The 16,291-nt window shown below is 38.1% G+C and overlaps 1 protein-coding gene across 1 annotated transcript; it reads left to right on the top strand.

Moving 5' to 3' along the window:
* Positions 1-12,534: 12,534 nt before the first annotated feature.
* On the top strand, positions 12,535-15,138 carry LOC107770339 (cytochrome b5). Its single transcript, XM_016589635.2, has 4 exons — positions 12,535-12,675; positions 12,776-12,862; positions 14,313-14,379; positions 14,659-15,138. Exons 2-4 carry the CDS (start codon positions 12,776-12,778, stop codon positions 14,907-14,909), a joined length of 405 nt encoding a protein of 134 aa, XP_016445121.1. The 5' UTR covers positions 12,535-12,675; the 3' UTR covers positions 14,910-15,138.
* The last annotated feature ends 1,153 nt before the right edge of the window (positions 15,139-16,291 follow it).

Here is a 16,291-nt window from a genome sequence, read left to right as displayed (position 1 = left end):
CAAGACTCCGATTGGTATGTCTCCATACCGGTTGATATTTGGGAAAGCATGTCATCTTCCGGTTGAATTAGAGCACAAGGCCATGTGGGCGCTGAAGAAATTAAACCTTGAATAGGATGTAGCTGCCAATCTCCGGGTAGAGCAACTAAATGAACTTGATGAGTTCTGGTTCCATGCTTATTCCAGCTCGTCATTGTATAAGGACAAGATGAAGTACTTACATGATAAGTATATCCGAAACAAAGAATTCAAGGAAGGTGACTTGGTTCTTCTATTCAACTCTCGGTTACGGATGTTTCTGGGAAAGCTCAAGTTGAAGTGGAGTGGTCCTTTCGAAGTGGTACATGTGACTCCTTTCGGTGCTCTAGATCTGAAAAACAAGAATGGTGAGATCTTTAGAGTCAATGGGCACCGAGTGAAGTACTACCTTGTCAAGATTGATGATAGCCACATTGTGGCATTGATCCATTTCAAATAATGATGGTAACATGCGTCGTGACGCAACGTTAAATCAGGCGCTTCTTGGGAGGCAACCCATGTGTTTTTCTTTCTTTTGATTTTCTTCTTAGATTAGACACTGTTTTGGACTAACTGGTTGTGAAGTGTACGTAGGAATTGGTTGTGGAGTGCAGGAAATTGACCTTTGGTGGTGGTGAACTTTCATAGACCGCGCTCAAAATTTCGCGGACCGCATGAGCACTTCACGGCCGCACAATTCTGCGCGCGGTCGCATAGCTAAAATGGGCAAAATGCCAACTCTCTGAAGTTGGCCTGTCAAAATTCCTTCAGAATTTGCAGCCGCGTTCAAATTTTTGCGGGCCGCACAAATTGTGCGGCCAAGGCCAGTTTTTCGTGGACCGCGCCCGTGCATCTGAGGCAAACCTACAGAAAGGTAAAGAGTGCGGTTTGCGACAAAATTTCATAGCCGCACTCAGGTAAGGCGGTGGGGTCAATGGGTTCTAAGTATAAATAAGAGTTCTTAAAACATTTCACACTTTACGAACCCTAACCTCTCAAACTCACCTAAAGCACTGTGCATCCTTACTTGGTTTCAAACTCAACCTATTCTCATCAATTGTTGATTTCCTACCATATTTTACAACTGGTATGTTCATTTCAATAATTTGATTAGATCTTTTTCTTTTCTTTTCTCTCTGTTTTAATTTTTCTTTTTAGATAGGGTTAGAATCATGCCAAAATATCAAATTAATGCGTACTTTTTGATTAACAACTTATGGGTAGTGTTTGTATGCATAATGGGGGTTGTGGTTAGTAACTTTGCATGTTTAATTGCTACAATTCTTGGGTAATTAGTGAAAACCTTAGTTTTAGGTATTCATTATTGCTGATTTATGTTGAATTTCGCGGCCGTGATCATTCTTCCGTGTTCCGCGATAGGGTATGCGGCCGCGTCCAAAATTATGCGGCCCGCGATACCCTAGCTTCAAAGCACTGATGGTTGTTTAAAATTCACGGCCGCGGTCATTTTATGCAGTCCGCGATTGGTCTTTCGCGGCCGCACCCAATCTTTCGCGGTCCACGCATTTGAACTTCTGAGACTCTATCATTTGCCTTCGCGACCGCGTTCATTTTTAGGCGGTCCGCGATTGGTCTTTCGCGGCCGCACTCATTTTTGTGCGGTCCGTGGTTGATCAAGTTCAGAGAGCCAGTAGTCTGAGCCTGACCTCTTCGCGGTCGCGTTCACTTTTACGTGGTCCGCGTTGGGCAGTTCGTGGCTGCACTCATTTTTGTGCGGTTCGCGATGCCCTGTTCTGAGAAGCATTATTTTTTATTTCATCTGTACTGCTTTAACACATGATTGAACCCAAACTCTAACTGTCTTTCACTACTTGTGCGTTGCAGAAAATGGTGCATTCTCGTGGGGGAAGAGACACTTCAAAGGGGAGGGCAGAATCCTCCGGAGGCCGGGGTAAAGGAAAGAAAATCGTACCTTTAGCAGCTCAAAGGATAGTAGGCAAAAAGGTTACCCTTGTTAGACCTCCTGCCGACTCCTCGGACACAAGTGAATTCCTCCCATCCCGGGAGACGTCTGAGGGGGATTCTGTACAACCACAACCGGGGGCATAATCACAACAACTCCCCGACAGATTCCATTTAGTCGATACACCTACCTCCTCCTCTAGTTCTTCTGATGGCTCAGAGGGAGGTAGTCAGGCATCCGTACCATCTTTCCCACCTACTACAACACCAGCCTCAACAGCTGCCCCAATAAATGTTGATGATGATGAAGAGGTCCCGGATGACGGGAGAAGGGGTGACATAATTATGGGAGGCCTGGCTAGATCAAAGAAGTCGGAGGTGTGGGCTGATAGGTTTGTAAGTGAGAAGGCGTATGGAAAATTTCGGGAATGGTGGCCCCAAAGGTCGCTCACTCTTGAGCGACAATTCATAACAAAAGACCTAAGCCAACACAATCCGAATGTCTTACGACAATTTACGGAGAGAAAATGATGGAAATGGTTCACCTTCCGGTTGAAAGATTCCAATGAATACCTCGTCAAGGAATTTTATGCCAATGTTTCCCACATCAAAAAGGGTACAAAGGTGACGAAGGTCCGGAACTTAAAAATCCGGTTTGATGAAAATGCACTGAACAGTTATGCAGGGTTTGAGGAGGTCGAGGCAGTGCACTACCTGGAGAAGCTAGACTTGGGTGATGCAGTTCGCCCATGGCTAGGTGAGATACTTGCTATTCCGAGGACAACACTGCATGGCTCACAGCTAGAGTTCAAATTGTCAGAGCCACCCTTAACTTTGAAGCAAAAGGGTGGGCGACATTCGTGTGCAGCCGTCTTGACCCGTGCCAGCATGAGAATGTCCTTCCACTCTCCGAGCAGTATTGGTAGCTTCCATCATGGTAGGCTATCCTGTTAATGTAGGAAACTTGATGTCCTACAACATCTCCAATGCAGTTCAAAAATAAGAAAGATCATATCCCTACCCCAACTTCCTCACAGAGTATTTCCACGACCAAGGGGTAGAGCCGAGACATTTTGATGTGGAGGTGAAGGCTAAAAAGCCTTTCTCATGGTACCACCTACAGGGAGCGGACAACTCTAAGTTCAAGGGTAAAGACACTACCCCTACTGGCCAGTATAAAGAGCTAGGGGTAGTGGCCACCGGGTCAGTTGTCGAGCCCTCCACAACAGCCGGTACTTCTGCCGGAGCAGCTGCCATGCCTCCTCCTTCCTCCGGGCCATCCATCACAGTGCCATTATCTACGCCTTCATCTTCCACCTACCCTCAGACTGCACTGCGGGTTTCACAGACACTATCCAGCCTCAACAACTGGATGCAGGCAGCTACCACAAAGCTGACTATCCTATCCAATGCAGTAGCAATACAATCTTCAGCCCCATCAGAGCCTCAGGTACCTCCATCATTGGAGGAGTCTTTGAAGAAGATTCTGGACAACCAGAACAATATTCTGGACGACCAGAAGAAGATCCGGGAGACTCTTGATACACATGGGAGGAATATCAAGGATTTGGGAAAGCAGGTGAAGAATATGCGGAAAACTCAGGCATCTAAGGATTCAGTGGAGAAGTTGAGCAAAGAGGTTCAGAAGATTTCTTCTGCCGGTGATATTACACTGGACATACTCATGGGGGAGACTGCCCCAGCAGCACCTACTCCAGTGCATGAGGCATCAGATGCAGCAGCTGGCCAGTCTGAGGAGCCGGCTGCCACTGCACATATTGCTGAGGAGATGATCCGGATGCTCAGGCACCCCGTGGTCCCCCAGTCAGAGGATGTGGAGATCCAGTTAGAGGACACAGAGGGAGCTGATGATCCTATGCAGTCTGAGGACCTCACTCATATTCCTGACCCGATGCAGACAGAGACCACATAGGGAGTTTTCTTGACTCTCTAACCTTTCTGTGATCTTATTTTGATATTAGCATTGAGGACAATGCTGTTTTTTATTTGGGGGTGGGGGTGGTCCATTTTGATTTGATTTGTGATGACATTTGGTATGTAATAACTATGACACTATTTTTATTTATCTTTATTTACCGTTATTTTCACTTTTGGTATGTATATAATTTTACCATTTAATGTATATATTCATTTCCATTATGTATATATTCGTTTACTCCATTTTGTACATATTTAGTTTACTTTCCGTAGTTTACTTCATAACTTCTTTCATTATTTTTCTTTAATAGCTTAGCTTCTTATTTCCTCTAGTAGCTTCTTTTTAAGTTTTTAGCTTTTTTTTACATTTTGTGTGAACAATAAGCCTTTGATTTTCTTAATTCTACGGTTCTTTCCAAAGGTGGATGTTGTGTGAACTGGGTGGCTCTTCCCAATGATGGATGACGTGACAACCTTCTTAAGGGATCGAGTCCGTTTTTTTTTGTTTTGGTGTATATAGAAGTAGTAATGAATAAAAGTGTCTCAAGCAGGCTTCACTTGGTACTAACACATTTACCTTCGACCTCATGGTTAGAGACAAGTTGATTGGCAAAGATTAGCTCTAGTTGTGACCTTTAGACTCTTGCGTTGACTAAAACAATCATCGAGTGGTTTCCTTGAGCCATTTGTGATTTCCAATCTTAGCTAGGGTTGTTGTGGGCCCTCGACTCTGTTCTCTTCAACAATCCAGCAGCTTGAGAGGTGAGGTATTGAATTGCAAGTCCAAGTCCCGTGCCAATAAGTCTATAACTTGCCCTGAATGTTTGTCTAGGCGAAATTCTAAGTGTAGCTCGACTTGAGAAATGATTGTAGGCTCTCCTTGGTCCAATTTGAACTTTGAAAGCTTCCGCAACCTACCAATATGATATCCCTAGTCAACTCCTTTGAGCCTAAGCCTTTTTCATTCAATAGCCACATTACAAGCCTTTATCTGTTCTATAATGACTCTCTCTTGGCACCCAATCTTTCCTTAGCATTCATGATGAACAATTGGCAAAAACATAAGTTTGGGGGAGAGACGAGGAATTTGAAAGTGATAAAAGGTTCAAAGAAGAAAAAAGAATTGTTGAAAAGGAAAGGCAAAGAAAATGAAGAAAATCCAAAAAAGAAATACGTCAAAAAGAAAGTGACGGTTGAAGGGATTCAAAGAACGCAATGATGAAAGGCATGGAATGATGAGAAAAAGAGAAAAATGATTGTCATGAGTAATAAAGAGTGACAGTGTGTCTCTCTAGTTCCCCTAAGGAAGAAGAAAACGACTCAAAGAGTCAAGAAAGTATGAGCCGAAATGAGAAAATAGAGTGTTTAAGGAAAGATGAAACCATCATAGTTCAATAAAGGCCTACCTTGATCCAAAAGCCTTCATTACATCCTGTTAAAGCCCTATATGATTTTAAATTGAGTGAGCTTATATTAGTGGTGATTTACATAAGGGGTAAGCTTATGGTACTTAGAGCCGGACTTGTGGCATTCTTTTGAGAGTGATGAGCGCACTTCTTCACAATCCTTGTTTTGAGTGGTACATTCTGAAAAAGTGAGATTTGCTCATGGAGACTAGAGGAGGAGGAGTTTGGGATCCACAATGACCTATGTGATAGAGCGAGCTTCCTTGATGAATTCAGTCAACTCTTGATGCTCTAGTGTCGCATTAGAACTATAGTACTCAAAAAATCGTAACATGATGTTGTTGATAATTCATTTGTGTTGAGGGAAATTGTTAGTCCCAATTGATGCTTGATGGAGTCACCTTAGGCCAGCTGAAATATCCTTTTCTTTTTCTCGTGGAGGTGGGAATTACCCTATTTGCTCGAAGGCAAGCAAAAGCTTTAGTTTGGGGGAGTTGATAAGTAGGGATTTTAACCTGTTATTTGCTCTCTTTTACTTGTGTTTAGGGCAAAACAATGAGTGAAGGTATTCCCGGAAACTAATGTAATATGCTTGCTTGCAGGGATTATTCAAAATGAGCCAAAGAGTCATAATTAACCCATAAATGAGTCAAAACTTGAACAAAAATCAAGACTGGGCCAAAAGATGTGAAACGCGGACCGCACAAATATTATGTGGTTGCGAGCACTATTTTGAGGTCTGCGAAAGGAAGATTCATAGAGATGGATTTTTGGGCTAAAACATGAAAGCGGACCGCGTAAAAAAGGTGCGGCCGCGAAAGTCCCTGCGCGGCCGCGATTGGAATTACGCGGACCGCGGTTGCTAAAGTTCAGAGAGCTTACATTTTAAGCAAAAATAAGAAGTGCGGTCCGCGTCAAGATTATGCGGCCGCGGAAGTCTCCTATGCGACCGCGTTGGAAATTACGCGGTCCGCTAAACCCAGATCCAGAAGTGAAGAACGCGGACCGCGATCAGAATTATGCGACCGCTAAAGCAGGAGTGTGGGCGCGGTCAGAATTATGCGGCCGCATAACCTCCGCAGGGGCATTTTTGTCTGGAAATTCCAACTTAGTATAAATAGAACGTTTTGTCATTTTTAGGTTATGTTGTGTATTTGCTGAGCACGTGAGACGGCTGGAACATCCCTTTTGGGCAATTTTGTATTAGATTCACCTTATAACATTAGATTTTCATATTTTAATCTAGTATTATGAATTTTATCTTCTTTTTATCTTTGATTTCTGCTATTGCTATGAGTAGCTAGACCCATAGCTAGGGTTGTGACCTAACCCTAGTGTGGATATTTAATGGGTACTGAATTTTAGGGCTTAAATATTTATGGGTTAGTGATATTTAGCCTAGTTCTTGCTAGAATTGTAGAATTAGTGGTTGCAAACATTGATTTATGCCTTTATGACTTGGTCTCTTCTTGAGAAAGAGGGATTAAGTCTAGGAAAACTAGGCTAACAAGGAATTGGGGTGAACTCAAGAAATTGATAGACCCAATTAAAGGGTTAAACCTAGAGATAGTAATACCCGACTTGAGCTAATATCACATGACTTGCATGAATACCCATTTGGACTTGAGAAAGCCAAATTGGGCAAAATCACTCAAACTATTGAGAGATATAAAGTGAGTACTTGGGTGTGATAGCTATATTACGACCCCAAATTAATCAAGCTTGCCCTAGATTCTTGCTACTCGTTAGATGTCCACCTAGGCGGAAGTCACTACCCTAGTCCTTTTAAACACTTGAAAACTAATATCAAAAATATTGTACTTAACTTTAATCATTGCATACAATAGAATAGAATTAGAAGTAGAATTAAAACCACAATGTGTGGAAGCATAATTAGGAACAAAACACGCATATAGACTTAGATATAAACCTAATTTAAAATCAATTAACTCCCTGTGGATTCGATCCCGGCCTTGTTGGGTAAAACTGCATCGACCATCCTCGCTATTCAATAGTAGTGCAGGCTTAGACCCGATCAATTTTTGGCGCCATTGCAGGGGAGTTAGACCGTCTTAGCTATATATCTAACTATTTATGTGTTCTGTTTTTCTTTCCTTTCGTTTTTCTATTTTTTGTGTGTCAATTGCTTTTAGGTACCAACTAGCTCTTAACGAGGTCCTCGGACATATTCCTCAGGGGGAGGAGGTAGATGAAAATGAAGTGGATGAGGTTCATCTTGAACCTCAAGTACAAAGAAGAGGTCGCCCGCCTCATGACAACGTTCCAAACCCTCCCCCACCTCCTCCAAGGGCAGCACACCGGGTGTTTCCCAATGAAGGCTACGCAAGTGCAATAGTCCCGCCCCAGATTCGGGCGGGCAATTTTCAAATAACTAATGCCATGCTTACTCTATTGGAACAAAGGGGTTTCTTCACCGGAGCTCCATATCAGAACGCATATAAGCATCTCAAAGGACCAACTATTAGCTCGTCGTTGTATAGCCTCCATATGAACTATTAAGTAAAAATATAAATCGTGAGTAAACGCAACACATATAAAGCCATGACAAGTAAACTTAAGTATATATGTACTTGCGTGCCCTCCAGCAAATCCAACAAATCCCTGCAATATGGGAGATTATGTCGAGCCTCGACCTCGCGTCCGTAGCTTCGCCTATCAACCCACCTCCTAGCTAAAGGGAGAAACGGTGGAGGTGGTACATCCAGAGCGATGGGTGGTAGAGGTGGCTGCAACTGCAGGAACTGCTCCCAGGCCCAAACCTAATATATAATGTGGAGGTAAAATTTAAGGTATATTTTTACTATGTATGTTATAATCATGAAAATAATTGACTATGTTTTCGCCTGCAGCAGCGGCAAAAATCCCGCAACGTCTCGGTGGGTGCCCATGCTCGCCCGGCACATCTGCTTATACAAGTAACCTAGAACAGCTGCACCCTAGCTGTAACCAGGTAAATCATCTAGCCGCTCAAGATGATGAAGAAATCTCAAGATCACTAGGTTTCCCCAAGTGTTCGGGAACAATACCCCACCAAACATAAGTATCATCAACAATCTCGTGTACCAGTCTATATGAAGATCCGGTGTATCACATGTAATGTTCGTATCCATCGCCTCCAGATGCAGTCGAACGGGCGTCAACTGCAAATGACTGTCCCTACTCAATGCAGACTCCTCTGTTGGCTGGAAATCGGTGAGCCGCTGCAACATCTCCAGGTACTGCAATCCCATCTATTCTCTGAGAGCATCCGGGTAAGCTACATGATGTCCATCAACCGGCAACCCATACAAAACCTCTAAGTCCTGAAGCGTGATAGTAGCCTCTCCAATGATTAAATGAAAGGTGTGTGTCTCCGGTCGCCACCGCTCTATCAAAGTCGTGATCAACGACCAGTCCAACTGCAACCGGTCGATCTCTATGATCCTATAAAAACCCATATTCTGAAGGCGTCTGACTATACGGGGATGAAGTGGGTGGGCCCTAAGAAAGTCCCACATATCGTCTACCCGTCTAACACGGAATGTCTGGGCCAAACACTGCCCCTCCCATATGTACGAAGATATATGCTCGGCCTGTAGCAACAGTAGCTCTAGCGATGCAGGTTCGGGATACACAGGCGGAACCTCCATGACGACTACTGTAAACTAAACAATATTAATTAAAGTATTTTTTTTTTCATTGCTTAACATCTTTAAATATATTACAATATTTTTAATATTAAAATTTATTCGATATTTTTACTATATTGTTAATTAGGTTGATACATTCGATATTTTTATATGTTACTTTAATATTTTATATGTTAGTTTACTATTTTATATGTTTGTTTATTATTTAATTTGTTTCTTATTTTATGTGTCAGTTTATTATTTTATATGTTGGTTTATTATTTTATATATTTGTTTCTTATTTTATATGTTACTTTATTATTTTATATGTTAGTTTATTATTTTATACTTAGTTTGACAAATATTATTATTTTCTAATATTATTTTCTTACGTCTGTTGTCTAGAATTCGAGAGAGTTTGTGTTTGAACTATCAACTTCTTTTTAGATATTTTTGGATTTAACAGATAATTAAATGATTAATTTCAATAGCTACAAAGATACTACGCTAAAGGGCACTACATTTTACTACGCTAAAAGGGCACTACATTACAAATACGAGCACTACATTAAAATTACGGGCACAAGATATCACTACAGGGAACTAAAGTCACATATTCATATATGTACAACAATAACATATAAATAAGATTAATTATTCCTAAAATAATAATTTATCTATTTTACTAATCTTTTAGCAAATAACTAATCTAAATCAGATAAAAATAACAAATTAATTTAATCACAAAACAATCACGAAAAAATATATACCAAAGTAAAAATTAACTAATTAACATTTTTTAACAACTAATGACAATTTTTCTATTTTACTAATTTTTTATCACACAAATAATATAATCCATATAAAAAATAACTAATTAATTAATCGCAAAACAATCACGAAATAACATATAACATAGTAAAAACAACTAACAAACATTTTTTATACATGAATTTTAACAAAAAATAAGTCGGAATATCTCGATTTAAATTTTTTGGGAAGTTGAAAATTTGGTGATTTGGAGCCGAAACAAGCAACCCACTACGAGATAACACCTTAGATACGTTGTGAGACCGAGAATCTACACTCTTTGTTGGATCGGTGGGCTTCACCCGAGTTTTTTTTCGTTAAAAAGGGAGGGGGGGGGGCGTTCTGTTTTGGGGGAAGAATATGGTATTTATGTAGGTATAACGCCCTTATTTACCGTGTTATACTATAGCGCGGTAAATAAGGGCGCTATACATTCCCGCCTATTTAAGTTCAAATATAACGCGGTATTTCATCGTGCTATACCTTAACGGACGTCGCGCTATACATATTATGGTCGCCAGTCCCCCCCTCCCCTCCCCCCACACACACATATTTTAGTTATTTGAGTCCAAAAGAATCATATTTTGGTTCAGGACTCTAATATTTAAGCAGAAGAACACGTGTTATTATTAAGTTATGTGAAGTCCAGTGGTGACATTTCTCTTTTTCTAGGCCAATAGTGACAGCCGACGTATATGTTGGTGGTAAAAAATGATCAGAAAATAGCCCCACACTTTAAGCTAGCGTTTGGCCATATATTCCCAAATTTGTTCTGAAAATTTTAGTTTGGGTGAAGTTTGGTTTGAAGATAAAAATGTGTTTGACATCAGTTTTCAAAACATATTTTCCAAATTTATGTTGAAAAAAATATGAAACATGACTTATACCCACAAGTTCTAAAAATTATCACAAATACCCAACAATACCATTATCAATAACATTCATTATATTATCGCAAACCATAGTCCTGAACATAAATAAATTTGATACAAAATTATCATTTTTATAATGAACTACATGATACACTATCAGGTGACCGAGAATACGAAACAACATTGTTACAAAATAAAAAATGATGGGCTCTTTTATAAAATATAAAAGTTTGGGGTAATTTTTAAAAAATATAATAGTGATATTTTGGCCCAAAATAAGCTATTGAGCTGATTTTGGGATTTGAGATTTGGGATTTTGCCAAAATGTAGGCAAAATCTATGGCCAAACATGTGTTTGCCAAATAAAACCAAAATTTATGGCCAAACGGGTCCTAAGTTTGACGGTACTCCCAAAGATATCTCAGATCGAGATTTAATTATATAAATTTTAATTATCATTTATTTTATTTTTTTATTCTTTTGACATGAGTAGAATATTTTTTGTATAATTTTGAATATTTAAATTTAATTTTAAATATTGAGTTGATCTAATTAAATTAAATTTTAAAGATTAATCAAGTTAATTTTCGTAAAAAAAGTACCACATAAATTAAACGGAGTGAATAATATTTTGGTATACAACAACATGTTACATAATTAACACTCCCGTAAACCAACTAATTCCATTAAAAACGATCCATCTTATATTTTTCTTTAACTGGTCTTCCCCACATGTCCAAAATAGTGTATTAAATCATTGTTGATTGTCAGAACTGGCTACCTTCATAAAATCTTATGCCATTGTCTACACCAAGAGAAGTGAAATCTTTCTCTATTTCACTTAAAATTAAAATATGATATATTAATAAATTATGCATATGTGTAGCAACTTTGACTAAACCTTTTGAAAATAAAGGTGTAAAAACAAAATGGACGGCTGCCTCAGGTCCAAACTAAGATGTCATACTAGCACAAGCTTGAGTTTTCATGCGTATTTTGTAGTCAACAAAAGGCATTTTAAAATTTTAATTACCGGATAGTGAGAAGAAATTAAAAAAAAAAAACCTTTTATCTAGTGGGATATAATGGGAGATATTAATTTCACTGATATACCCAAAAGTCAAACCACATACCATAAAAACTTTTATTCTCTCTCACCCCATGCCAAATCCCATTCGGAAACAGTTATTAGTGAGAATTGAATGACAACTCAGCGACAGGAGTTGTTAGTAACAACTGGTTACTAAAGATATTGTAAAGATACTTTCTCCATTTATTTTTCATTGTCCATGATTAAATTTTGCATGCCCCTTAAAAAATAGTAATAGATAATGATCGTATTTAGAGAAGTGTTAAAAAATAATTTATGAAATGAATAATTAATGATAAGGGTAAATCAGAAGAATTTTTTTTTCTTAATTTGTTAAAATTTGACAAATAAAAATAAAAATATATTTTTAATACAGTGGAAAAGTAAAAGTGATTCGAAAGGTTAATATACTTTGTATTTTGATTTTTCATAACAAATAAAAATAAGAAGATTGAAAAAAAGAACAAAACAAGGGACCTTAGCTTTCCTATTTAAAAAAATATATCTAAGTTTTTAAAATGGATTTTTACACAAATAGCTGGTCATATTCAATGTTTAGTTTTTCTAGCCGGTATATATAGATTATACATTATTTATAAATAATTATATATATATTATATATAAATTATACGTATATTATACATCCATCGATTTTTTTTAGTTTAAAGATAATGTGGGCGGCTATTTTGGCTAATTCTTATTTTTAAAATTACTTAAAGTTTGACCAATTTCAGCAAATTTGGTAAATTAGGTCTGTTGGGTCCTGAATGTCTTCCAACAACCACCAAATTTTAGATATTAGAAAAAGAAAAACAAAGACCGGAATCCAACAACATGGGCGTAATTTCCATAGATTTCAAGGGTAATTCCGTATCTGGATTTCTATAATATTGACCATGTAGTTGGACCGGCACACTCCAAAAGGCGTTTGATGCACGAACGGAGAGAGAAAGAGAATCTGAAGAAACTCCCCCTACCCTCTCTCTCTCGTGAGTATACGTAAAAGCGTAGAATTTCATGGATTTTGATTATTACTACTATTGTTTTTGTGAAGTAATTAATGTATCTGATCTTTGCGGTGGGGTGCAGATGGCGTCAGATGGGAAAGTTCATGGATTTGAGGAGGTTGCCAAACACAACAAGACCAAAGATTGCTGGCTTATTATCAATGGAAAGGTTTCATCTTCTCTCTTCACTTCTTGGTTATGGCTTTTTGGTTATCTAATCTTTCAATCTGTTTGCTTTTTTTTTTTCCTTAAGAAGTTTTTTTGGTTAGAGACCTGAGTGGTAGTAGCCAAGTGGGTGTCGTGACATTGGAATTATCGAATTCGTTGATATTGGGAATTTCGGTGATAGCTTCGATCTAATTAGTGCTTTTTACAGTTCTTATTGAATTGTTTCTTTGCAACTTCAGCATTTATCTTTCTAATTGACCGTTTTAAGTTCAGATTCGGAGGATGAGTTTCCTAACATATTCTCCTTTATGCCTATTGGTTTTCAGTTGAAATGTCCAACTTTTAAACTTAGACTTTTCCTACTGAAGAAGGAGTTCGGTGGTAACAATTTTTTTCGCGTATCTATGAAGGTCATGTTGATGATATACATGGATGTAATTTAGGTAGCTGATGTTGAAATAAACTTTGAGGCTTCAGTCTTTTTATCCAGGAAAACAAGGGTAGTTATTTGTCTTAGAGATTTGATGCAGAAAAGTTTGTAACTGTGGAACAACGAGGGGGAGGGAGGTAGAATTCATTTAGTTGAGAGAAAAGCCAGCTAATTTATTTATTTCCCCCCTTCTGGGTCTAAGCTGAGCAGTGAATTGGTTTTTGCCCATTAGTTTTGCTACGTTTAAGAAGAGACTAGTATAAAAAAGTTTTGAGAGTCAGCTTAGTTTATCAACTAATATTCTGTGGCACGGATGTATCCGTGAAGAAGGTATTTCCTGAAAAAATTGAAACACGAGTGGGATAAATTTGCTTTTTCTATTTGATACCACTTCATACCTAATTTCAATCCTAAATATAAGTATCCATTTTGTGTGTATATACCCCCTAGAGCTCCGAGACCTGTTTCCTGTTGAATGCTTTGCATATTAAGGATATCAAGGTCAGGCATTTCTAATTCTATGGCTTGAAGGGAATACCTAAACATATGAATCATGTTTTAGCCACGCATCTCTTCTGTTTTAATGTCTCTCAATTCCGGTGCCCTGAAAGAGGTAAAACTTTGTAGAAATACACTTATGGCAAAAGACCTGGGGTAAATCGGAAATGTGTATATTGTAATGAAGGCGAAGAAGTATATTTCATTATCTGAAATAATGAAATACCTTTAGCTTTATGTTATTATTGTTAGCGACTAGTCATCAACAGCTGTTTAATAAGTTACTCAAATCTGGGGACTACTTTAAGATTCCACAATGAACTATTTTCCTTAAGCTTCTTATGCTCAGTTCATCAGTTACGTGTCGGTATCTCTAGTTGTCATCACAAGCTGTGTTATAAATGTCAGTGTAGACCAACTTATATCTCATCTAGATGCTTTTCCTTCAAGAGTCCAACAGTTTTATGTTTTTCCTTACCTAAAACGAATATTAATGTATGTCTGCATATCAAATTGTTCTCAGGTGTATGATGTAACTCCATTCATGGAGGATCATCCTGGTGGTGATGAAGTTTTGCTTTCAGCAACTGGTAATCCCTTTTCTCTCGCTTCAGTTTATTTGGGTCATAAGTGTCGTCAGAGGCGTATGCTATACTGAGAGGAGAGAGGTCATCGGCACCCGTAAAGTTCGGCAAAAATTCCATGTATACATGTATATGTCTTTAGAAAATGTAATATATTAGTAGTGGACACCATATATACAAACTAGATTTTGGTTGAATCCAAAAGTGCACCCCGACCTTCAAATCATGAGTCGCTTCTGAGTGTCGTGTGGCATGAATACTGATTTTTGGTTTATTATTGAACAGGGAAAGATGCAACCAATGACTTTGAAGATGTTGGCCACAGTGATTCTGCTAGAGAGATGATGGATAAGTATTACATTGGGGATATCGACGTGTCAACAGTTCCCCTAAAACGTGCATATATTCCACCGCAACAAGCCCCATACAATCCGGACAAGACTCCAGAATTCATTATCAAAATTCTACAGTTCCTTGTACCCCTCTTGATCTTGGGCTTGGCCTTTGCAGTACGACACTACACCAAGGAGAAGTAATTCTTTTGGATTCCAGTTTGCATCAGTCCGCTTATTCTTGATTTATGTAGTTGTTGAACGAACACTTGGTTTATCTTGTTTTAGTTCATTATCGAGCTGCAACAACTGAATGTGATCATCAATTTTGTACTGTCCTTTGCAACTGCTTTGTCTGATGCCTATTGGAAACACTAGATTTGATTTTGGCTTGTGTTTTTTGATATTTGAGATTATCTCGTTTCCATTTTTAGATTTCTGTGTGTTCTTCTATTCTATACTGGTTAATTAGTTGCAACCAGCCTACTGATTTTTTGGGGTAAAATTTTTGTTTTTGCTCGCGCCCTTGGAGATGGCAAAAGTTGTACCTGCCCGTTTTTTGCGAATTATAGCGATTGTGCTTACAGATACAGATTTTTTTTCTCTAACTTAAAATTTCAGCTGCTTTGTTCTCTTGCTATATATACAACTCCTTTTGCATTAAGCGGAAAAGACTTTTGGCTGTAATTTCAAGTGCTACGAGAATGGCAAAAATAGAAGTAGTGAATGAAGTGAGGAGAACCATAAGATATCGGGTTTAAAAGTGTATTAGGTAATTAGCCTTGGATGGTAGAGTTATCAGATACTTGTGCTGGTGAGAGGTAGCATATACCCGATGAAATAATCGAGTTTAGTAAACTCATCGAATTAGCTCATACATTTTTTGTTTTGTTTTTATTCATTAGTGTATTAGAAAGATTATCAATATAAAATAACGAATTGTAGGACATGATCTTACAGTATCCAATATTGACAAAAAGAAATGGGGTAAACAACCAACACACAACTTAAACCAGGTTTCAGAGCCTTTTCAATTAAGGGGAAGTACAGGTACCAATTTTAGCCTATATTCATTTTTTTTAAAACCTAGTTTAGCCTATTTTGTATATAATTTGAAACTTCTTTTCACCTATTAACTGGGTATTAAGACGATACGTGTTAAAATTGATGTGAGAGTGATATTTCATGTTTATCATCATACATTTAAACATTGTTGGGTGAATTAAAATTAAAAATTAAGACTCCATTGTTGGGGCTTTTAAAAGCTTGAAAACTCATAATTGGGTTTTGTGCTTTATTGAAATTTTTAACAAAATTGATGATTGCAATTCGTTGGGATGTGATTTTTAATTTGTGGTTAAAATTTAAAGCTATGATGAATATTTGAGCTATTAGGTGATGTTTTTCGTGAGTTGAAAATTCCTCGAAGACTGAACACAATTTTTGTATATAACATCATGCAAATTTATAATAATGTGTAATGTTGTATAATAGGTGCATGAACATTGTTTCATAAAAACCATCAGTTATGCTGGATTGTAAATCTGTCTAAAATATATTCATTGTCTTCCTAAGAGAGACCTAAC

The sequence above is a fragment of the Nicotiana tabacum genome, chromosome 4, assembly GCF_000715075.1.
Source record: "Nicotiana tabacum cultivar K326 chromosome 4, ASM71507v2, whole genome shotgun sequence".
Classification (NCBI taxonomy): domain Eukaryota; kingdom Viridiplantae; phylum Streptophyta; class Magnoliopsida; order Solanales; family Solanaceae; genus Nicotiana; species Nicotiana tabacum.
Note: the sequence above shows the minus strand (reverse complement) of the source record. Positions and strands in the feature narration are given on the sequence as shown.

Excerpts from the sequence above, each read along its gene's own strand:
- LOC107770339 (XM_016589635.2), top strand. The coding sequence starts at position 12,776 with ATGGCGTCAGATGGGAAAGTTCATGGATTTGAGGAGGTTGCCAAACAC. Across the intron at positions 12,863-14,312 it reads GGCTTATTATCAATGGAAAG|GTGTATGATGTAACTCCATT; the intron begins GTTTCATCTTCT and ends AATTGTTCTCAG. Across the intron at positions 14,380-14,658 it reads AGTTTTGCTTTCAGCAACTG|GGAAAGATGCAACCAATGAC; the intron begins GTAATCCCTTTT and ends ATTATTGAACAG.